The following is a 26,002-nucleotide window of genomic DNA, read 5'->3' as shown; positions in this document are numbered from 1 at the left end:
AGGGAGTCCATTAACCATACAAGATATTTAAATAGTGCTGGAGGGTAGATGCAGTCCTCGATTGGAAGAGGTATCCTCATGATGATTGCGGTATTTGTAATCCTCAGTGTGCAGGTGGTGGTGTCCCATAAACTGGTGGAGTGCTGGAAGGCTGCGAGGGGCTGCGGTTCACTTGCAACTGTGTCCATGTCGACTGTGTCGACATTCGGGTAAAAAAACTGTGAAAAAACCCATGTCGACCTCGCACCTGTCCACCGAAAGGCATGTAGACTGTTTCACCTGTACATTCTATATGTCGGGATTTTGACCCTGTCGGGATTTTAAATGTCGGGATTTTGACCCTGTCGGGATTTTGAATATCGGGATTTTGTCCATGTCGGGATTTTGTCCTTGTCGGTATTTTGACCCATTCGGGATTTTGACCCTGTCGGGATTTTGACCATCGGGATTTCATACCGAATCCCATGGATCACCCTGGGCATCTGGTCCTGGAATGCCCCTGGTATCTCTGTTCTCCCTGCAGCCCCAGTCCCTCCTCCATCCAGCCTGAATCGCTCCTTTTACCTGCAGCCTGGCTGAGCCCCTCTTTCTCTCTGCCTGGTTTTGAGAAACAGTTTTGTGTGATGATAACGCAACATCTCATGAGATTTAACTGCAGTGAAGCTCTTGCAGTGTCCACTGCACAGTATGCAGAACAGCGGAGCCATCACAGAGGATCTGAGGCAGAAAAATGCTGTACTTCAGGGTCCAATCCATGTACCAATTGTGAAGACTGGCCCCTGTCACCCCCTCATTCATCTGACCTAGTTTAACCCACACATCTCTATATGAAGGTTCCTACATCTGTTGTAGAAATAAGAGTCTGGTAGTTCCAGGGAGATACTTTCATATCACATGAATCATAGTAACAAAATGCTGCTACAGGCCAGTGTGGCTTCAATTCCAACAATTTGCTTATTTTAAAGCTTATCTCTGTATCATTACTGAGGCCATGCATGGCGATTGGCAAATGAAATTGACAATGAGAACATTGTCCATATTGTCTAAACTGTACAGTAAATGTGGCGGAAGGTGACCACACTTATAGGTTGATAATGGTCATCCTCGGATAGTATTTTATTAAAGTCTCGTATTGATAATATTAATTTTAAAATTATTATTATTATTTATTGGCAATGTAATTAAGTTTGAAGACACATATGTTATGGCACTGGGCCAATTGCCTGATATTACCAGTGACATCATAAGGTGTTTTTCTGCTTTTGTCATTAATGTCAGAATAAAGGTACACTGCGTGCCCACTTGGGTGGGACTTATGTTGCCATTTATGTCACCGCGCCTTTACTGTCTCCTCAGTGCATGCGCAGTGTAAGTTTGGGCACGCATCCCAACAGCTCCCTCCTGCAGGGTATGAGTCACAATAGAATAGGGGAAGGGCCAGAAGTTGGAATGCAGCAGCAGCAGAGAGTGGACACAGAGAGTAGGGTATGGCCGTGTGGAGAACACATTATACTAGCGTATTTATACATATATGTTTTTTTCTTCTAGCTTTCCTGGTTAGTCATTTAAAAGATTCTGTTGCTGATGTCTGGATTGGAATGAATGACGTCAATTCAGAACACAAGTTTCTTTGGACGGATCAAAGTGGAGTGCAATTTACAAACTGGGCCAAAGGTCATCCATCCGGAAGTCACTTGTATTCCCATGATGATGATGTAAGTGCTTCTCTAAAGCAATTGAATATTGTTTATAGAAAGTCTATATGGGCTGTCAATACATACAGATATAGCCACGCTCATGTATTCTGTTGGCCCACCATCCTGGCTTCCTTGTCCCGCCATGAGAAATGTCCCGTTCTGTCGCCCAAGGCGTACTATGGTGAAAGCATGTCATTGCACTGCTTCATAGCTGGATGGCGATTGCTCCATTAATGTGCCACAGATGGATACAGAAGGAGCTCCCTTCATTCAGCGACGGGGCTCGCCAGACCGCCCTCTCTTGTGAACCGGCGCTCCATCTGACTGGGACTCGTGCTTCCTCTTGACCCCTTTGTCTCTCCCAGGCCAGCCTCCATATTTTACAGTAATAATGCTACCTAGTCACTCAATCAGTGGCCCTTATTCTGATCGGTGCGGTAATATCCGCGTGCGTTCGTGCCGCCGATGTTTTGTGTCTGCGCATGTGCGAGCGGGGCGTACGGCCAAATCCCGCATGAAATGTGAACACTTCGAACAGGGGGTGGAGAGGGGCGTGAAGGGCTATTTGGGTTCATTACCATATGCATACGCCCGCGTTTCATGGGCGTTCCCATGCAAACGCTGGGCGTACGTATGGTAATGCGGCCGTGACGCACGTGTAGGGGGCGGACATATGACATCGCCGGATGTCAGCTGCCCGCCCAGATCCTTGCTTTTGCACGGAAAAATGTCCGTGTGGTCTGAGGTTGCGGGAGCTGGTGGAGCACTCGGTCCTGCATTCGATGGTCTGCGACCATCAAATGATGGGGGAGGTTCCCTGAGATGGAGGAGGCGTATTCCGTGAAAAATACACATGCGGTCCATTCGGCCAGCTTCTTACCGCATACGGACGGAGTTGGCGATCCGTATGGAAGGCGGGTTTCGCACGCACGGTCCTGGCCGCATAATCGGATCCGGCCGCACCGATCAGAATAAGGGCCAGCCCCTGGGACTCTGTAGGGGAGGACTAAGCTCAGCAAACATATCCCCACCGAGTCACTCAGGCTGAAATAGCATCTATATAGCATGCAAACTATGTAGCATACAAAAAAAAATGATAGCGGGCGAGACGACAGCATTGAATACAGTTTTTAATACAAGAATATTGTTTGCATTGTGACAAACCCCGAGCGTCATTGGTATTTGTACCGGCCGCATAGTTACATAAGGCATCCGGGTGCCTGCATCACGTGTGCATGAGAGGACAGGCCTGTGCTACAGTATCCCTCATGGCCTAACGGTGACGGCCAAAGCGTCCTGTTCGGATCCCACCAAGAGGAATGTATTTTTTGGGGTTCAATAAATTATGTTTACAGTATTTATATTAATTCCAACTGTACCTCAAGTTGTCCCAGACCAAAGTTTATTCAGATCATTCTATTTATCTCACTTTTACTGTAATAGTGGAAATGACTAAAAGATGTATAGAGTCATATGTAGAAGTACAGGAGACAGGGCTATTTTTCAGCAGGCTCCAGCAGGAACTGAGGCCCTTATTCTAGTTCACTCTTTCTGACAAAATCTTTCTTAGATGGACAAAGCCATGTGCACTGCAGGTGGGGCAGATGTTACTTGTGCAGAGAGAATTAGATTTGGGTGGGGTTTTACTTCAAAGTGAGATCTACAGTATATTGCAGTGTAAAAATAAAGCAGTCAGTATTTACCCTGCACAGAAACAAAATAACTCACCCAAATTTAATCTCTCTGCACATTTAAAATCTGCCCCCCCTGCAGTGCACATGGTTTTGTCCATCTAAGAAATATTTTGTCAGGGGCGTGGCCTAGCAAGCTTGCAGTACGGACGCAAGTTTTCCCAGCTCCTGAGCCCTTTCACATAAATTTCCCTCTAATTGCCTCCATACCCCCTCCCTTGATCCCCACCCCGATCACCTACCTCCTCGATCGTGCCCTGAGACCAGTGGAGCGTGCCGCAGAGCCGGGGAGCGCTTCTAAGCGCTCCTGCAGGTTGCGGCCTTGCTGCTGAGGAGAAGCCGGGGCCTCAATTTCGGCGCCTTCCCGACGCGCACAGCCGTGCTGAAGATCGTGCTGCAGCGGGCCTTGGGGCTTCGGGGGACTGAGGAGGTAAGCTCCCAATGTGGCTGCTATCTCCTGGATCCGGTGCACTATTCGGGGGCTCTACACGACAACCCGGAGCAGCACCCAGCTGGGGATCCGGAGCCGGAAGCGGTAGCGTGGGCGCGCGCTAGCGGCTGCCTCCCGCCGGGCTGATAGGCGGGGGACACGGCCTCTGGGATCGCCTGTAAGCCTGCCTGAAGCAGGGGAGAGCCGGACCTTGCTCTCTAGCCTCCCCGGGCAGGTGACCTGAGGAGAAGAATTACAGCAACCCTCCAGTGGCGGCCATCTTGGGTGAGGCAATCACAGATCTCCCTCTGCCCTCCATCCATTTCCCCACTTTTAACCCACACACAGGCTCCCGCAGCAGCACCAGAAACTGCCTACACTGCCCCACACTGAGCTGCCTTTCCCCACAGCACAGATTAGGCATGTGGAAATGTTGTGTCATGTTTTAAGCAAATAGCCTGCAGGAGGAAGATTAAGTGGAGCTGAGATAAAGTGGGTGCTGGGTTACTTGGGCTTTGGACTTATGTGCCCAGCTCTTTCATAAGAATTCTTGTTTAGTAACAGGGCCCTATCCACAGCCTCTATCATTTGTTAATATCATCTGTTATTGCGATCCAAGGATCACTGTTTTATTTTACCCAGTCTTGCGGACTCATATTTCCTATCCCAGTCAATCCGGGGGTTAGAGCTCCATCTTCTGGTTAAAAAAAAAAGTGTAATAACAGAATTCCAGCAGTCAGACAGTTAAATAACACATAAGCTGGGTGGACTCTATACCCACGGCTTACGGGCAGCAATTTAAATCTACGCTTTGCTTGACCTATCTTGACCTCTTGTTTGACTGGGTGAGCTTGCATTGAGGGGTGAGACTGCGGACGCCCTCCACAATTGTGTACGATCTGCAGAGGCCCCCCCTCTTATGTTTGTTTGAGCCCGTGACAATCCGTTGGAAACGGACATTACATTGAATATATGGTTCCTACCTAACAGATCTGAATACCCACCAGCAACCCCGTTGTTCTATTTGCATAAACTCCTGCACAGAAAAGTTCAGGTGATGTAAAGTTACTAGCTGGCCGTCCACCCGGGTTTAAATCAGCTATTTGATACTACAGACTCGGCTCTTTGCTATTTCGACAACTTCACTATGAGCAAAAACAACACCAGAGGAGGTCGAAAACACTCCCAACAAAGCATACGTCCACATTTTGCCCGTCCAGACCCAACCTTGCCGACACAATCTCCTTCCTCCTCTCCAGGACATCTATCTGATATGTCTCCTACAGCTGAAGATACTTTTGCTACTAAAAGCGACATTCAAGCTATGTTTGCGGACTTCACCAAAACTTTAACCTCTAATCTGCAACAACTATCTGTAGACCTACGCAAGGAACTTGCTGTTCTGTCTACACGCACTTCCAAGATGGAGGAAAAGGTCGACTCTATGTCTAAAGGACTTTCCGATGCCACTCACGACATAGACTTCCTCCACCGGGAATTAGAATTCCTTAAGGAGAAGACTGAGGATCTCGAAAATAGAGAGAGACGGAATAACTTGCGGATACGGAATATCCCGGAATCGGTCCCTCCCAAATCTCTGGAAGCATATCTCAAACGCCTCTTTATCTCGTTGGTTCCTACGTTAGTGGAAAATCAGATTCAGATTGAAAGGGCGCACCGAGCCCTGAGGCCTAAGCCTAAGGATGATGCCCCCCTAGAGACGTTATTCTGAAGTTCCGCTTATTCCAGGTGAAGGACCAAATTATTCAGGCTAGTCACTCTTCCTCTCACATCCGCTTTGAGGACAGCTCCTTACAGATTTTTCAAGATTTGGCCCCCAATACTCTCATGCGGAGAAGAGAATTACGAGACATCACTAAATCTCTCAGGGACAATGCATTCAAATACAAGTGGGGATTCCCGTTCCGCCTCATAGTGGAAGTTAATGGTCGGCAAGAATCTGTATATAATGTCGCTGAAGGGAAGAGCCTGCTCCGCAAACTCCAGCTACTTCAGCTGGACGATGAAGCTTCTGCATCGGATAGTGCTACTCTACCTACCTGACATGATTAAAGAAGAAATTAATAGCACTTATTTACATTTAGAAATGTGTTTACTTATAGCCTTTTACCAAGTTGTTGTTCATGGTTGTTGGTTTCCCCTCCTCTTCCTCCTATCCTGCGGGCGCACTATTTTGCGTGTGAGGGGAGGAGAGGACATTCGGAACCCCGCTCTTATTGCTATTTTTTTTTTACCTTAGTTCCGAGTTTGTACTATGGCGCACCATAATACCGGGTGGATCGCCTTGTATCGTATTTACCTGTTCTTCCCTTTTTGTTCCGTATATTAACAAAATTTATTGTCTTTTGCATATCTAGGCCGCGTTTCCTTTATTTTTTTAGGGATTCCTGTGGAGTGACCTGTGGGTTCCACAGCCTTCCCTAACTTTGCACCCTTATAGAACTACCTCCCATCAGGAGGTAGTCTTCCTTTTTCTTTCTCTTCTTTCTTTCAGGGTGCTCACTCAGTGGGCCTTTCCCTCTTTTCAGGGAATTGGGGGGTAAAGTTGCCCACTCCTCTCTCGTATCTTATCTTTTTTTTTTTTTTCTGTCTTCTTCTTTCTCTCCTCCCTTCCTCCCTCTCTAATCCTTCCCTAGACACTGGTGCGAGTAACAAATTGTACATCGATAACATGACACTGACCGTACTTTCTCTTAATGTTAAAGGCCTTAATACTCCCCACAAAAGGTCATTGCTATATAAAACCATCCAATCTAAAAAAGGTGATATCATCCTATTACAGGAAACTCATTTTAAAAAACAATCCCATCCCTCCTTGTCCTCCAGGCGCTTTCCCAATGTTTTTCATTCCACTAACTTCTCTAAGAAACAGGGCGTTTCAATCCTAATACGCTCTTCTGTACCTTTCCAGCTCATTTCTAAAACTGCAGACCCAGATGGGAGATATATTATTTTAATAGCACAGATCTGTCTCCAAATTATGACTATTGTCAATATTTACGCTCCCAACACAGGCCAGACTAAATTTTTCCGTGATGTGTTTGATAAACTACATCCCATCCGCAGAGGGTTAGTTCTGTTAGGAGGGGATTTTAATGCCGTACTTTCGCACATGTTGGACAGAAGCTCCCCTAAAAAGGGTCCTACCAGTGGTACACAGGGTGATTCCCTCCAAAGGGTAATAACAGAGGCGGGGTTGTTTGACACCTGGAGGGCTGTCCATCAAACTTCGCGGGATTATACCTTTTATTCTATTCCTCATGACACTTACTCCAGGATAGATATGATACTTGGGTGTAGTGGACTGTTGGCTACTTTGATTAAAGTCGACCACGTACCCGTGGTATGGTCCGACCATTCAATGGTCTCTATTATTATTGACCCCCTTAATTCAAAAAGAGGGCGGCCCCCCTGGCGGTTAAACGAAACCCTGCTTCAGATTCCTAAATTTAGAGATCTTCTCCAGTCACAGATTAAGGAATATTTTGATCTTAATTCTTCGTCTGTGACTTCTGAAGCGACAGTGTGGGAGGCCCACAAGGCTGTTATTAGAGGCGCAATCATTAAATATACCACTTATAGAAAGAAAAAATTAACGGGCAGAATCACAGCTCTGACTGAACAACTGGAACGCTTAGAGACCCTACACAAACAGACACGCTCCACTGAGACACTTAAACAAATACAAGGGGTGAGAGGTGAACTTAATTCTATCCTAGCAGAACAGACAGAAAAATCCCTCCGTTGGGCCAATCAGAGGTTTTACGAAAAGGGTAATAAGTCAGACGCATTGCTTGCCAGACAACTGAGGGCCAAACGTGCTGCCCAGGCCATTGTAGCTATTCGAGATAGTACTGGTACGCTAACATACGACCCAATCTCGATTAACAGCACATTTTACAATTACTATAAGTCACTCTATAACCTATCTACGCCTCAATCGCCTAGGTCCGCACCATCTCTTCTAGCCCAACAATACCTGGACTCATGCAAACTCCCAAAACTTTCAGATTCTCAAGCTTCAACCCTGAACGCGCCCATAACGGCTGAGGAATTACATTCTGCATTAAAGTCACAAAAATCATCTAAGGCCCCTGGCCCGGATGGTTTCTCTTCTGTATATTACAAAACCTTCTCAACCATTCTGTCTCCATACTTATTATCCCTTTACAACAAAATTCTACTAGGCGATAAATTTCACCCAGACTCATTAAAATCTGTTATTATTGTCATCCCCAAGCCTAAAAAAGATCACACATGTAAAACTAATTTCAGACCAATCTCATTGATCAATTCGGACATCAAATTATTCGCTAAGATACTGGCCAACAGATTAAACCTTTTGCTGCCCCAACTTATCAACCCTGACCAAGTGGGATTTATCCCTACACGGCAAGCACTTGATAACACCAGACGGACTGTTAATCTGATTTCTTTCATTAATAGGTCTAAACTACCGTCTGTGTTGTTATCATTAGACGCAGAAAAGGCCTTTGACCGGCTATCATGGCCATTTATGTTTCAAACATTAAAAACTTATGGTATTAATGGCAATTTTTTAAAAGTGATTGGCTCTTTATATGACAACCCTTTGGCTCTTGTTTCCACTAATGGTCTCTCCTCTCCGTCCTTCACTCTTCATAACGGAACAAGACAGGGCTGCCCCCTTTCTCCTTTGCTCTATGTCCTGAGCATTGAACCTCTAGCTGCTAAAATCAGAGAGAATCCAGATATTAAGGGTATTACGGTCAAAGACAAACAGTACAAAATATCGTTATTCGCAGATGATGTACTTTTGACCTTGTCATCTCCTCTGATTTCCCTTCCTAACCTGATGAGGGAGCTTTGTGCTTATGGGAGATGCTCGGGACATAAGATCAACAATAGAAAATCTGAGGCTATGCCACTTCACCTGTCTCCAGACATAACAAACCTTTTACATCAGGGTTTTGATTTTACGTGTAAGTCTAATTCCTTTTCCTATTTAGGTATCCAGATCACAAAATCTTTTAGTCAACTTTTTAAAGCGATTTACGCCCCTTTATTACACTCTATTAAAACGGATCTAAAACGCTGGGCCACTCTTTTTATCTCCTGGACTGGCCGTATTAATTCTATAAAAATGAACGTTCTGCCAAGGGTATTATACCTTTTCCAAACAATCCCTTCTAAGGTCCCCTTTTCATTTCTAAAAGAAATTCAGTCTCTGTGTGGCTCTTTCGTATGGTCCAATACTAAGCCGAGAATTAACAGATCGATCCTCTCCAAATCAAGAACAACTGGGGGCTTAGGACTTCCCGTTTTCGAAAGATATTACCATGCAACGCAATTGAGTCATATCTCATCGTGGCATACACCTCCGGGCAATAAAACTTGGGTGACATTGGAATCAGACCTCATAGGTTTGCCATCGGTTAGTTATCTCCCGTGGATCCCCCCAAGACTGAGGCCTTCCTCAATAGGCGAAGTTCCATGTGTGCACGCTATTCTACAGACATGGGATAAACTTAATAAAAAATTAACTCTTGCTGCCTACCCCTCACCATTGACCCCGCTTTGGAAACATCCTGATTTCTCGTTAGGGAATGTTAAATCATATTCAGCTCCCTGGATCTCAGCTGGCATCGATAGGGTAAGACATATTAGAGGAGAATTTTCCCCTTCAGATTTTAAATCACTTTGTGAACGCCATGGCCTCTCAACCACTTTTAATTTTGCATATATGCAAATAGTTAGCTTTATCAACTCCATTAACAAATCAGACAAATTTAGAAATCCTACCCCTTTCGAACGGCACTGTATTTACAGCCCTGGGCGCAAGGGGTCCATATCTATTTTGTATTCATTGAACATTCCACAGACCCAGATGACTAAAGAAAAATTTGAGTTGGATTGGGAGCGGTACTTGGGTGTGATCCTGGAGGACGAGGACTGGTCAGATTTGAGGCAGCATGTGAGTAAAACCTCAATTAGAAATATTTTGTCAGAAAGAGTGAACTAGAATAAGGGCCTCCGTTCCTGCTGGAGCCTACTAAAATATAGCCCTGACAGTAGAACACTCTACAGAGCAGAAAAATGCTCCAAAAATTGGATCAGAATCTTTAGTTTGTTTAATCAAATCCTGCAACATGTTTTCATTTCCAAATTTCTTCTTACGAGAATCTTTTCCTCTGATTATGTTTTATTTAGACCGATTGTGTGGCTATTAAACGTGGTCCTGTCTTGGATGCTGGTTCATGGACTGAAGAAGATTGTGATTTAATTAAAGGATACATATGCCAGAAACCTAAAGGTATGTATCATGTACTGTCATGCAGCCCAGTGCAGACTTATTTCTGTCTTAAGAGGTTCACACTTAGAGGCAAATTCCTTCTCAGATGGACAAAACCATGTGCACTGCAGCATAGGCGAATCTAGAATTATGGTAATGGGTGGTCCCAAATAAAAAAATTTAAGGGGGACCTTTGCACAGCGAAGGCGTGGTATTACACTTTAGACCACACACCGTAATGCCCATTACACATTTTAGCCAACTCCATAATACCCATTATACATAACTCAACATGCCATAATACCAATTACTCATAAGGCCACACGCCATAATGCCCACTACATACTATATAACACGCCACAATGCCCATTACATACTATATAACATGCCATAACGCCCACTACATACTATATAACACGCCATAATGCCCATTACATACTATATATAAGAAACCGTAATGCCCATTACATATTTGACACATAAGTGCCGCTTACCTACGTGCTCATTGCTAGGGGGTTCTTGCTCTATGCCAAGGGGGCTTCATGCTCGATACCAAGGGGGCTTCATGCTCGATCCCATGGGGGAATAGATGCTTGTTGCCAAGAGGGAGTGAAATTGCTCGTTGCCAAGTGGGGAGGGAATAGCTCATTGCCAAGGGGGGAGGGAATTGCTCATTGCCAAGGTGGGGAGGGTTAGCTCGTAGTCAAGGTGGGGAGTGTTAGCTCGTTGTCAAGGTGGGGAGGGTTAGCTCGTTGTCAAGGTGGGGAGGGTTAGCTTGTTGCCAGGGGGGGGGGGGGAATTGCTAATTGCCAAGGAGGGAATTGCTAGTTGCCAAGGGGGATGTCATACTACTGGATGCACCTAATTTAAAGAAATGACAGCCGGGCTGAGAGCGTTGTATGCTGCCCGGCTCTTTAGTCTAAGGAATTGCTCGTTGTCAAGGGGGATGTTTCACGCCGCTGGACTCACCTAATTGAAATAAATGACAGCCGGGCAGAGAGAGCTGTGCGCTGCCCGGCTGTAGTCTCTGCAGGAGCATCAATATTTTCAGTTCTCGTGATGGGGTCCAATCAGGAGTGGCAACCAATACCACCACTGCCGCTCCTGATTGGCTGCCGGCGGTCCAAAGGGAAAATTGAAAATATTGATGCCACTGCTTAGACTACAGCCGGGCAGCGCACATCACTCTCTGCCCGGTTGTCATTTCTTTCAATTAGGTGCGTCCAGCGGCGTGAGACATCCCCCTTTTCAACGAGCAATTCCTTAGACTAAACAGCCGGGCAGAACACAGCTCTCTCTGCCCGGCTGTCATTTCTTTAAATTTTAAGCGTCTGGTGGTCTAATGGGTGGTCTGGTGCGCCCCCAGACCACCCCTTAGATTCACCTATGCACTGCAGGGGGGTGGGGGTCAGGTATAACATGTGCAGAGAGAATTAGATTTGGGTGAGTTATTTTGTTTCTGTGCAGGGTAAATACTGGCTGCTTTATTTCTACACTGCAATATTGATCTCACTTTGAAGAAAAACCCTACCCAAATCTAATTCTCTCTGCACATTTTATATCTGCCCCACCTGCAGTGCACATGGTTTTGTCCATTTGAGAAGGAATTTGCCTCTAAGAGTGAACCAGAATAAGGCCCAAAGTGTGGGTCTTCTGCCAGAATCTATAAATCTGGGTTAGATGTTTTTGGAGTGCGGCATTTATCCCACTGGCTCTCATTTAGACAACTCTATTATAGTTAATAACACATAAGAAACTTGTGTAGATTTCATTGATACAATATTTGATCTGTATTTTCAAACTTGTGATGCAAAATTGACTGTTAAAATCTGACTGGTTGACCTGTCTAAAGCAGCCCATACACGTCCCGATGCGGGCGTGCGTTGTGGGCTGAAATAGCAGGGATCACATTGCATGTGCATGCGTTGTGCATGCAATGCAATGCAATTTGATGAAACCTAAGTACAAAAAGTATGTGCAAGCACACATCGGCTCAGCACGCTTAGCAGCGTGTATGGGCAGCGTAATACATACCTCCCAACTGTCCTACTTTTCACGGGAACGTTCCGTTTTTCGGGGATGTGTATATAGACAATGTAGATCCAATGGATAACTGCTCCCTGCTGTCCCAACTCTGTACTCAGGCTCTATTATTCACACAGACTTACTGGGGTATATGGTCATTAGGTTGACACCATCAAGGTTGACCATTGAAGGGCAACAGGGCTTAGGTTGACATTTAAAAAAAAGTCAACATGTTTAAGGTCGACGGAATCAAAAGGTCATCAATGTGATGGTCGATAGTTAAAAGGTTGACGTGAGTTCTTCACCTTTTTGTTTAGCTGACATGTGCCGACAGGCGGAATTTCATACCCAACCTCTAGCACGTGGAGGGACAATAGAATAGTGTGCAGAGCATAGCGTCTTCCGGAGCAATCGGTAGGCTAGGCTACTTCCAGAGAAATCGGTAGGCTAGGCTACTTCCGGCGCAATCAGTAGGCTAGGTTACTTCAGGAGCAATCGGTAGGCTAGGCTACTTCCGGAGCAATCGGTAGGCTAGGCTACTTCCGGAGCAATCGGTAGGCTAGGCTACTTCCGGATCAATCGGTAGGCTAAGCTACTTCCCGAGAAATTGGTAGGCTAGGCTACTTCCGGCGCAATCAGTAGGCTAGGTTACTTCAGGAGCAATCGGTAGTCTAGGCTACTTCCGGAGCAATCGGTAGGCTAGGTTACTTCCGGAGCAATCGGTAGGCTAGGCTACTTCCGGAGCAATCGGTAGGCTAGGTTACTTCCGGAGCAATCGGTAGGCTAGGCTACTTCCGGAGCAATCGGTAGGCTAGGCTACTTCCGGAGCAATCGGTAGGCTAGGCTACTTCCGGAGCAATCGGTAGGCTAGGCTACTTCCGGAGCAATCGGTAGGCTAGGCTACTTCCGGAGCAATCGGTAGGCTAGGCTACTTCCGGCGCAATCTGTAGGCTAGGCTCTTTCTGGCGCAATCAGTAGGCTAGGCTACTTCCGGCGCAATCAGTAAGCTAGGTTACTTCAGGAGCAATCAGTAGGCTAGGCTACTTCCGAAGCAATCGGTAGGCTAGGTTACTTCAGGAGCAATCGGTAGTGAAGCTACTTCCTAAAAATATGGAAAAGCTGATATTCATAAAAATGAATTACAAATTCCATGAGGAAGTTCTTTCCTAAAAAAATTATATCAAAGTACAGAGACTACTGTAATGTATTCAGCAGGGACTGTGTGATGTTGTCAGATTGCATGCAGGTACAGTATGTGACTGTTACCTGAAGTTCCTATTCTCCTCTCGGCAATGCTTGGCTGTGACCTGCCTGCTTCAGTCGCCTGCAATTCAGAGGGCGAAGGGACAGAAGGACCCCGGGCAGACAATATCCCAAAACAACCACAGACAATGGTCACCACACGTGAGGACGGTGATCAAAATAATTTATTTTGCAGAAAAGAGTCATGGATCACCGCTATGAAAGAAGTTAAACAATGCAATGACAATGACAATTGGCAGTTTATGAATAAAGATTTAAAGAATGTTCCACCTATATGATATTGTGCGCAATGGGGCCACTGTGGCACCATAGGCCGCACTTCACATAATATACTGTGCGCCAAAGAATGAACTAATTCACACAACAATTGCAACGAATGACAAAAGAATAATAATGTTTTATAAAGAGGATATCGTGCGCGATGGGGCCCCCTGTAACACCTGCAGGCCGCAATTTGCACGGTATACTGCATCACCAATATCACTTTGCAAACAATTCCAACCGTCAATCAAAAAGACTTGCAATAACATTTAAATGAATGACAGTAATATGCAGCACTATGGCCCTTATTCTGATCGGTGCGGCCCGATCAGAAATATGCGGTGATGTCCGTCTTGGCGAATCCCCGCCTTCCATACGGATCGCCACCTCCGTCCGTATGCGGATATGTGGCGGTCCGCATGAATGTGGACGGGGATACGCCTCCTCCATGGTGGGAGCAGCCCCTGCATTCGATGGTCGCCGAACATCGAATGCAGGGCCGCACGCTCCACCAGGTCCCGCAACACAAGACCACACGGACACTTGTCCGTGTGAAATCTTGTATGGGGGCGAGCAGCTGACATCCGGCGATGTCAGATGCCCGCCCCGTACCCACGCGTCACGGCCTCATTACCATGCATACGCCCCGCGTTTGCATGGGAACGCCCATGAAACGCGGGGCGTATGCATAGGGTAATAAGGATAAGTAGCCCCTCACGCCCCTCTACGCCCCCTGTGCGGCGTATAAAGAATCCATGCGGCGAAATCGCCTGCACATGCGCAGAGTGACCCCTGCACATGCGCAGACGATAAACATCGGCGGGCCGTACGCAAGCGGGAATATCCGCACCGATCAGAATAAGGGCCTTTGTACCTTGTATCAATAACAATAAGTGTCCAGATACAAAAGAATAAGTCCCTGAACTGCGCAGTTCTATTACAGCACAAGGTACCTGTTTTCGCCTAGGTAATTGAAGTAGCAATGTAAAGGGATTTGTAATCCTCGGCAATTGATGTCCTGTTCCAGATAATGCGGGGTGAGTGCAAAGGAAGTCACTGGAAGGTGGGCCGCGCCTCAGGCTAAAATGGCGCCGCTGCTGGGCTGTGTCAGCTGGACTAATATGTGGCGTAATTAAAATGGAGGACAGGCCACTAGGCCATTAGGGGGACCTGTCCTGGGGACTGGAGGGCACTGTGGGGATGCAAATTACCTGTATTCCCTTACAGGTTGCCAGCTTCTGCTGGTCTCGGTCCTCTGTTCTACTCGGGCTTTCTCCAGATGGATTCTGCTCCATCTGAGTGTGGTGGGAAGTTGCTCTAGGGTGACAGTGGGGCGCAGGGTCTCAGATCCCCTGTCGTGCTGGGGTGCCTCTACACGTGTGCAGTGTCTCCCTGTGGTCGGCAGCTCTCATTCCCCTGTCAGTCAGCACTATGCCCCGGCTCCTGTCAATCACCGCCGGGCTGTACGCTGGCTCTGGGGTCACAGGTGCTTTTCTCTCCCTCTGGTTGGGATGTACTAAAGGGAAAATGATGTAAAAAAGGGGTTTTACCGCATTTTCCTATGTACCATTACCCGATCGCCCCGTCTCCACCCAGAGGGTGGCGATACCCTAAAGAAGCCTACGGGCTTCTATTGCCGCCTGCTGCCCATCGTCCGCGCGACCCTCGCTCCCGTCCTCCATCGATCTCCTCCTCCCCCAGCAGGTGTCACAGCCGGGAGGACATCCGGCTGCAGGAGGGACCCCCCCAATAAATGTGCACAGCCCCAGCATATATGTTCCTATAGGCTGCACTTGCCACCAATGATTAGTCTTGGGCACAGAAAGGGGGTACCCCAGTTCTGGGGTGCCACAACTGTCCTATTAGCCATGGTGCTGGCACTTATCTCTTGATTCTGGCACTTATTATTACCATATATACTCAAGTATAAGCCTACTTTTTCAGAACATTTTTTATGCTGAAAAAGCCCCCCTCGGCTTACACTCAAGTGAGGGTCCCACTTGAGTCAATAAGTTTTCCCAGTTTTTTTTTTTGGTAAAATTAGGTGCCTCGGCTTATATTCGGGTCGACTTATACTCGAGTATATACGGTAGTTTGTTTTGCCTGCATCCCTGATAACTAAGCATTTTCTTTTTGATTTTGATGGGCCAGATGTACTAAGCTTCAAGAGTGATAAACAGCCAGCCAATCAGCTCCTGCCTGCCATTTTTTAAACACAGCCTGTGACATAGCAGGTAGGAGCTGATTGGCTGGTGGTTTATCACTCGCCATTTTATCACTTTTGAAGCTTAGTTCATCTGGCCTGATGAGAGCAATACACCATGGAATTTTCTCTATAGTTTCTCATGTTTGAAAATAGAAAAAATATCAATAGCTATATAAAGTAAAAACTTTGCATATATATATAACCAATAATGTTTTATTTCTGTGTTTTAGACCCCACGATATCCCCTGTCCCCACTACTGTTCCCCCATCAAACATTTATCGATATGGTGACTCCAGCTACACCATTGTTAGAACCAAGATGAAGTGGGATGAAGCTCGGCGGCGGTGCAAGGCCTCAGACTCTGAGCTGGCCAGCATCTTAGACGAGTACACTACGTCCTTTCTGATGGTCCATTTGAATAAATATAAGGAGCGTTTTTGGATCGGCCTCAATAGCAACAAGGTTTGTACAATATATAGATTTTTGGGGTAAAGAGAATAATAGCAATAATGATAATACTTAGAAATTAAGGTACTTGTTTAGTTTCACAGCGGCAGTTACTCGGTCTTGTGTTCCCGTGCCCAGCGTAGTTAACTTAGACAGTCAGAAGTAGCGTAGCGTCCCTGTCTGCCTTACTTGTGTAGTTTCACGGCGGCAGCCTAAGCTACGCTATCAGCGTAGGCTGCTGCCGTGAAACTACACAAGTAACTACCGTACTGTTGCCGGGAACTGCATCTCTGTCCCTGGCAAGCCTAGTCAGCGCCTCTCTCACACCACCGGCGCCAGCATGATCCCCTCTCTTTGGCGGAGAGGTGATCATGCTGGTGCCGGGGGAGAGGCGCTCCATCTGTTTGACATGACACCACTATCCACGTTGGCGCGGAGTCGATTTTATATAGTGTGGCGAGCTCAGCGAGCCACCGAGCCCGAAGCGTGGCGAGCACAGCGAGCCCCGCGAGGGGACGCAGATTACCTTACATGTAATGATCATTGTAATTGATATGTGTTTTATGTGAATATGTCGTAAATACTGTTAGTAATGCAGAAATTGTATGTGAAATGAGTCCAACAGACAGCTGTTATAAAACACTGATTGATAAAAAGCCCTGGTTAGAAACACCAGCCACATCTGATTTAGACAGAACGACGGGGCTATATAGAGGTTATTGACCGGCGCTAGGCCAGCCCCCTCAGTGTGACAAAACGCATTGGAGCGTGGCCTAGCGCGTGAGTGTAACCACTCCAACGAGACCGGAGTGTCTGTGTTTCATGCTGTCAAAGCTGCGGTTGTCTGTAACCGCCAGAACGGGTACGTGATTTATTACCTGCATCTAACGAGTGGTTTTAAAGGAAATAAAGAATTATACCTTTTGATAAACGCACAGTGACGTGCGGTGAAGTCAGTGGTGGGTGAGGCACTGGCAGCAGCATGACTTGGTGCAGGGGAGCGGCAGGTCCTACAACCATCAAGGGTGCCATAGTGGCCGCATATCCTGCACCTGTTGTAGTTATGCCACTGTGCTCAACCTCTACAGTCATACCCTAACACACCATATGCACAGAATGCCACACATACTAGTAATGTCCTTATACACATATTGTCACAATTTATAAATCCCCTAATAAAAATTATTCTCCCATACACAAACTGTTTGCTAAACATTATTAATGCTCTCTCTCACTTCATGCACCTTACACATGCCCCACATTATTTATGCCCGTTACACCTACTGTATGCCCCACATTTTTAATAGCCTGTACACAAAATTGCCCTGTACACATCCACATTATTAATGCACTTATACCCATGACACATAATGCCCTATACACATATGCCCCACATTATTAATGCCCTTATAGACATGACACATAATGCACCATACACATATGCCCCACATTATTAATGCCCTTATACCCATGACACATAATGCCCCATACACATATGCCCCACATTATTAATGCCCTTATACCCATGACACATAATGCCCCATACACATATGCCCCACATTATTAATGCCCTTATACACATGACACATAATGCCCCATACACATATGCCCCACATTATTAATGCCCTTATACACATGACACATAATGCCCCATACACATATGCCCCACATTATTAATGCCCTTATACACATGACACATAATGCCCCATACACATATTCCCCACATTATTAATGCCCTTATACACATGACACATAATGCCCCATACACATATGCCCCACATTATTAATGCCCTTATACCCATGACACATAATGCCCCATACACATATGCCCCACATTATTAATGCCCTTATACACATGACACATAATGCCCCATACACATATTCCCCACATTATTAATGCCCTTATACACATGACACATAATGCACCATACACATATTCCCCACATTATTAATGCCCTTATACACATGACACATAATGCCCCATACACATATGCCCCACATTATTAATGCCCTTATACCCATGACACATAATGCCCCATACACATACTGTATGCCCCACATTATTAATGCCCTTATAGACATGACACATAATGCCCCATACACATACTGTATGCCCCACATTATTAATGCCCTTATACACATGACACATAATGCCCCATACACAGATGCCCCACATTATTAATGCCCTTATCGACATGACACATAATGCCCCATACACATATGCCCCACATTATTAATGCCCTTATACACATGACACATAATGCCCCATACACATATGCCCCACATTATTAATGCCCTTATACCCATGACACATAATGCCCCATACACATACTGTATGCCCCACATTATTAATGCCCTTATACACATGACACATAATGCCTCATACACATATGCCCCACATTATTAATGCCCTTATACACATGACACATAATGCATCATACACAGATGCCCCACATTATTAATGCCCTTATACACATGACACATAATGCCTCATACACATATGCCCCACATTATTAATGCCCTTATACACATGACACATAATGCCTCATACACAGATGCCCCACATTATTAATGCCCTTATACACATGACACATAATGCCCCATACACATATGCCCCACATTATTAATGCCCTTATACCCATGACACATAATGCCCCATACACATATGCCCCACATTATTAATGCCCTTATACCCATGACACATAATGCCCCATACACATATGCCCCACATTATTAATGCCCTTATACACATGACACATAATGCCTCATACACATATGCCCCACATTATTAATGCCCTTATACACATGACACATAATGCCTCATACACAGATGCCCCACATTATTAATGCCCTTATACACATGACACATAATGCCTCATACACATATGCCCCACATTATTAATGCCCTTATACACATGACACATAATGCCCCATACACATATGCCCCACATTATTAATGCCGTTATACACATGACACATAATGCCCCATACACATATGCCCCACATTATTAATGCCCTTATACACATGACACATAATGCCCCATACACATATGCCCCACATTATTAATGCCCTTATACACATGACACATAATGCCCCATACACATACTGTATGCCCCACATTATTAATGCCCTTATACACATGACACATAATGCCCCATACACATATGCCCCACATTATTAATGCCCTTATACACATGACACATAATGCCCCATACACATATGCCCCACATTATTAATGCCCTTATACACATGACACATAATGCCCCATACACATACTGTATGCCCCACATTATTAATGCCCTTATAGACATGACACATAATGCCCCATACACATATTCCCCACATTATTAATGCCCTTATACACATGACACATAATGCCCCATACACATATGCCCCACATTATTAATGCCCTTATACACATGACACATAATGCCCCATACACATATGCCCCACATTATTAATGCCCTTATACACATGACACATAATGCCCCATACATATACTGTATGCCCCACATTATTAATGCCCTTATAGACATGACACATAATGCCCCATACACATACTGTATGCCCCACATTATTAATGCCCTTATACACATGACACATAATGCCCCATACACATATGCCCCACATTATTAATGCCCTTATACACATGACACATAATGCCCCATACACATATGCCCCACATTATTAATGCCCTTATACACATGACACATAATGCCCCATACACATATTCCCCACATTATTAATGCCCTTATACACATGACACATAATGCCCCATACACATATGCCCCACATTATTAATGCCGTTATACACATGCCACATAATGCCCCATACACATATGAACCACATTATTAAATTCACATAAAAACATAATTCCCTCTACATATTCCCCACATTGTTAAATGCCTATTTACACATAATGCCCCAAATAATGCTTCTTACATTTTCCCCACATTATTAATTGTCCTTATGCATACAGTATAATGCCTTTTACATACTGTATGCCCCACAATATTAAAGGCCCTTTACATATATCCCCCGGCCCCCACATTGTTTTAAGAACAACTTTTCTCCCTTCCAGCACTACAGTGGGATCAGTGACAGCTCCAGCGGGGCTGACACCATCACCCTGCAGTGATCTCTGGCAAAAGCGAGCATTCCCCCCCACCCCCACCCCCCTCGTCCGCTCCACGACTCTCACTAACCGGTACCACCTGCTGCTGTATCCGGCTTTGTCCAGTCTGCGGGCATGGCTCCTCGGTTCTCCGGCTGGATGTCCCCTGCATGTAGCTGACAGCGGCCCCTTGGTGCACACAGCAGAGATGTCCATACAGCCGCCGGGTGGGAAGGTTACTTTCATCAATCGCGCGCCGGGGGAGGTGTGGGTTTCTGTGCAGCCGTTGAGTGGGGAAGGGGGGATGCGGAGGTCTGTGAACCCGCCGGGTGGGGAAGGGGGGTGTGGGCATGGCCGGATTAACAATGGGCCTGAAGGAGCTACAGCTCCAGGCCCACTCTCCAAATAGGCCCATTTTGTAGCTGAGGGACAGGGCTTTCCAACGAGCCCAGCCCCGCATCTCTAGCCCACCGGGAACCGGAGATACCGACAGGCAAACCTGGAACGTTTTCCCCATGGGATAACATGGGACCCGCTAATTCCGACCTCCACTCGGTTCCAATGGCCCCCTGGCATCACAGAAGCTCGAGGTTGATCCCAGTCTAACCCAAATCGCTGGGCCTTCATTCTGATACCTGGTCCATATGGGTTCATTGGTTCTAGAGATATTTTTTTTTTTATTTCTGAAATGTAATTTCATGGCTGTTCATGTTGTTTGAGGACAGATTTCTCTGGAACCAAATGGCCCAGTTTCACGGGACTAAAATCATTCGAAGCCTACATGTAAATGGGTCAGTTGGTAATGAAAATATAGCTGGTTGTTTAAAGGGGGGCGGGGGTGGTTTTCTCTACCCCTCACACCAGAAAATGCAGGGACTAGGCTGGTGTAAAAGGGGCCAGTCCGGGAAAGTCCCTGCCTGATCCTGGGACCAAATTCCTGGATAAGTGCCTGCATTTTCTGGTATGAAAGGGGTATTATTTCAAATAGCCGGGACCTGCAGTGCTTTGAATACAGCCGGGCAGCCCCCTGCTCTCTGCCCGGCTGTCAATGGCTGTCATTTCTGCCCGGCGGTTGCTGTCCCCCAGTTACCATGAGCATGTATTCCCCTTTCTCAATGAGCATGTATTCCCCTTTGGCAAGGAGCATGTAATCCCACATGGCAATGAGCATGGATCCCCTGGCAATGAGCATGGAACCCCTGGCAATGAGCATGTAGGTAAGCAGCACTTATGTAGCATCATTTTTAATAGGCATTATGGTGTTTGGCATAATATGTAATGAACATTATGGTGTGTGGCTTAACATGTAATGAGCATTATGGTGTAAATTTTTAATGCATGTCCCTGTTTATGAATCATATTGTGCATTATTGCTCAATCTGTTTGGTATAGTGTGTATTTTGGCTCAATCCATGTGGCAAAATGTGAATTTTGCCTAAATCTGTGTGGCAATAACGTGAATTTTGCCTCATTGTGCCCTAGTGTGAATTTTGGCTCATTCCATGTGGCATAATGTATAAGAGGCAAGTACAGTATAATGGGGTTACTATTGTGTTGCATGATTTGTATAAGGGGTATATGGTGTAGTGAACTTAGGTGACCACATAAAAGGTGCTGAAATGTTGTCTACCAAGTTTTCGGCTTTCAATTTTTTTTTTATGACTGGAGTGCCGCCTCACCCCGCATGTATCTTAGGACATCGGCATCCTGTGGGTGCACCTTTGGAGGGCACCCGCCAATATATCTCCCTGCATTTTTCCTATGCCAGCCTCCTGCCTTTTCCAGGCATATATAATTAATTGAAAGTATTTACACAAATAGAGACACACCCATGAGCAGACCACCCAACCAGAACACTGGTCACGCCCGCACATTATTAGCTGCTGGCCACTACTGCTATTATTGTGCATAACAGGCCCTTGATCATTTTCAGCTCCAGGCCCATTTAGACCTTAATCTGGCTCTGGGTGTGGGGTGTGTGGAGGTCTGTGCACCTGCGGCGTGGGGAAGGGGGGATGTCTTACCAAGTGCAGCTGGGTTGCTTCTGCTGCGCTAACCAATAGCAGCTACTTAACTGACAGGGGCGTGCATTCAAAGTATGTCCCTGTCACTGAGGCACCGCTATAGGTGCCACTTCTAGAGGTTTTTTAATTGGGATTTTGCAGCCTGATGCTTGGCCCAGCCCTCTGCCCGCCCCTTGTTCTTGAACCTTAACATTAGCTGCCGGAGGCACTGCTCTAGGTGCCTCCTTAACAGTAAAGCAACTAACTATGGTGTCAAAATTAATGGATTAATATAAAGCAGATACTAAGTTATGACACATATGTGTCATAAGTATATTCTTTGTATTCGTTTAGTATGGCTATCACTAATGACAGGGGAGGCACTGCCTCCCATGCCTCCCCTGACTGCACGTCCCTGTAAACGCACTATGGAGTGCTTCCTTCTCTCCTTCTAGATTCCATATATATATATATATATATAGACTTTCTGCGGGGCTGGGCACTCCTCCTAGAAACGAATTGCTGCGTTGTGTGCCTTCAACAGGTAGAATATAGACTTGTAGAATGAAGCGGCACTCCAATCAGTATAGCGGTGAAAAGAAAAGCTCTTTATTGGCAACGTTTCAATACATGTGTATTATCTTCAGGCTTTTGAGCCTGAAGATAATACACATGTATTGAAACGTTGCCAATAAAGAGCTTTTCTTTTCACCGCTATACTGATTGGAGTGCCGCTTCATTCTACAAGTCTATATATATATATATATATATATATATATATATATATATATATTTATATAATATCCCCAATATTCCTTAACGCGCTACTAGATAAATGCTAATATACAAATTATACAAGATAAATAAATAAAACAGCCATAACTTGGCTGCCTGACCACAAAAATCCCGAGGGTTCAGGGAATGAGTGCCGGACAGGGTCCCGACAGTCGGGATCCCGAGAGGCATTTACCCGACGTCGGGATCCCGACTGTCAAAACACACACAGCCGGGTTCCTGATGGCCGTCGGCTATTTTCCCTCATGGGGGTACACGCCCCCCTTAGAGGGAGAATAGAACAGGTGGCTCGGGTACCCTGACGACGAGCTGCGGCTCAAAACACTGTGTTGGTGCTTACACCTGATTTCTGCAATAAAGCAGCACTTTTGCTTTTGAAAAAGTCTCCGAGTGCCACCTTGCTATTTTCGTTATTGAGGACCTGCGTGGTTTGTGGAAGGCACCGGGGCAAGCTGCAACACTGTTTTACCTGTGGAGTGCCAGATCTGCATCTCTCTTTATATATATATATATATATACATAGATATAAATACATAGATCAGTAATAAGACATCATAGTAGTGTAATGGGTCAAAGCTAGTCTATGTGCACAAAAATTTACAGGCACTTCACTAAAGTGCGAACATTTCGTTCCACAGTACGTGACCGGCAGCCCTGGGCTGCACAGCCTAGCTGTGAAGGCCATGTTTAGGGTTGCAGTGGCTGCATGCGACATCAGACACCCGGCGCGACCACTTTTGGTTTATCCTCAATACACAAAGACAGGATGTTCACTCATTTCAAAATATCATAGTCTTTCTTAATGATTTCTTTCATTTAATTTGTCTTGATCTTGAATTATGATTTGAGAAAAACATTGATCTCAATTGTTTCTGTGGAAAAAAAACAATCAAATCTCTATTTATATTCAGTGACTTCAAAAGCATGTTGTAATATATTCTAAGGATATCCTTGCCCTAAAAGCTTAAATTAATTCCTTTGCTTGTATTAAAAATATTGTAGTCTCAGAACAATTACATTTTAACCTCAAATATTGGCTCTTAGGGATGTTTGTCAGTTAGGGTTTATAGTGACAACTGGAAAAAAGTAAAAACCCGTTACAAATCAATCTCCTGTTTGAATGTGGCAGTCACAATGTCTTGGTTTCTAATGGAGAGAGCAATATCCAAGAAAGTAATCTCCAATTAGTGAACCATATTAGTAAGCCATAACCATAGTAGGATTCGGTATGAAATCCCGAAGGTCAAAATCCTGACAGGGTCAAAATCCCTAATGAGTCATAATACCGACAAGCACAAAATCCCGACAAGGACAAAATCCCGACAAGGACAAAATCCCGACATTTAAAGTCCCTACAAGGTCAAAATACCGACATATAGTATGTACAGGTGAAACAGTCAACATGACTTTCGGTCGACAGGTCGCGAGGTCGACATGGGTTTTTTCACAGTTTTTTTACTTGATTTTGTCCTTGTCGGGATTTTGTCCTTGTCGGTATTATGACCTATTCAGGATTTTGACATTGTCGGGATTTTGACTGCATCCCCCATAGTAAACCATAACCAAAATGTATTATTTTTTAAATAAACAATAAAAGATACAATAAAAGAATTATCACCATCCCAAATGAAAAACATATAATTTATGTACTGACAAATCACCAGTGTTCACCCAAAAGAGATGCCATGTACAAATTGCGAAGTTGGTATGAACCTTATGCCCATGGTGGGACCATGTGTTTGTAAATAAAATTTGGGGTCAAACACAAAATTATTATATGATAATATGAATCTAACTGCATCCAAAATAATTTGTTTCCAGTTTTTATTTCTTTTCTTTTATAAATCAGTAGGTACTACTGTTTAGTAAATGTCCATATATCATTTGTTATACTGGAAAATCATCTCCAGCAATTGATTACCAAGTGGAAGAACAATTTGAAACCACATTTTCAAGTATCTGATGCTGTTTCAGACTAACAGCTCCTTCAATTGGATTGATAATTGGAAGCTTCGATATACAAAATGGGCCGCTGGGGAACCGCAGAAGAAATATGCCTGTGTCTATATGGATGAGGACATGCAGTGGAAGACATCATCTTGTGATGAGAATTATGCTTCAATTTGTAAGCAATCTAAAGGTAAGATGCGCATAATCCATCGAAGACTTTATGTGCAATCATACAATCTAATCTATTTGCATAGATGTAAATAATATTACACCCAAGTTCCAGGTTTATGTGTAGCCTAGATTACATACTTTTTATTTTTTACTGTCTGCAAAATTATTTGAATTTCCAGTTAAATTCAGTTAATTATGTATGTGTGCATAATCTAAGACAGAAGCTGCAGCTGTTTGTAAAATGTAATTAGCCGTTAGCCAAACAGAACACTGGAACCACCAGAGCACTGTAGCCAATCAGAGCATTGGAACCGAAACAGAGCATCCTATAGCCAATAAAAGTACTGTTACAGAGACAGAGCATTCTTTAACAAATCAAAGCCATAAAACTGTCTCAGGGCTAGATCATCTTGTAGCCAGTCAGAACCCTGTAACCATAATAAGACTACTGTATCCTGTATCTAATCTGAGCAATGTAACTGAAACAGGACTAGTGCATCTTGTGGCCAATTGGGGCACTAGAATTGTGATAGAGCTAAAAAAAAACTTGAAGCCAATCACAGCAGTGGATCATTCACAGTGCTAGAGCATCCGGTGGCCAATTACAGCACTAGAACTGCCCTGAGGCTAGAAGAACTTGTAGCCATCACAGCA

The 26,002-nt window shown here is 45.0% G+C and overlaps 1 protein-coding gene across 1 annotated transcript in view; it reads left to right on the top strand.

Annotated features, from left to right (window-relative positions):
* Positions 1–26,002, top strand: part of LOC146081230 (macrophage mannose receptor 1-like) — a 146,663-nt gene that overhangs the window by 101,597 nt on the left and 19,064 nt on the right. Inside the window, exons 22-25 of the mRNA XM_083189335.1 lie at positions 1,549–1,715; positions 10,029–10,131; positions 16,096–16,328; positions 25,202–25,367. Of these exons, the coding sequence (XP_083045461.1) occupies positions 1,549–1,715; positions 10,029–10,131; positions 16,096–16,328; positions 25,202–25,367 (669 nt within the window). The remainder of the gene's footprint in view (positions 1–1,548; positions 1,716–10,028; positions 10,132–16,095; positions 16,329–25,201; positions 25,368–26,002) is intronic.

Source organism: Crinia signifera, chromosome 5, assembly GCF_055691185.1.
Source record: "Crinia signifera chromosome 5, ASM5569118v1, whole genome shotgun sequence".
NCBI lineage: Eukaryota > Metazoa > Chordata > Amphibia > Anura > Myobatrachidae > Crinia > Crinia signifera.
The sequence above is the reverse complement of the archived record's forward strand: the minus strand, read 5'-3'. Positions and strand labels throughout refer to the sequence as shown.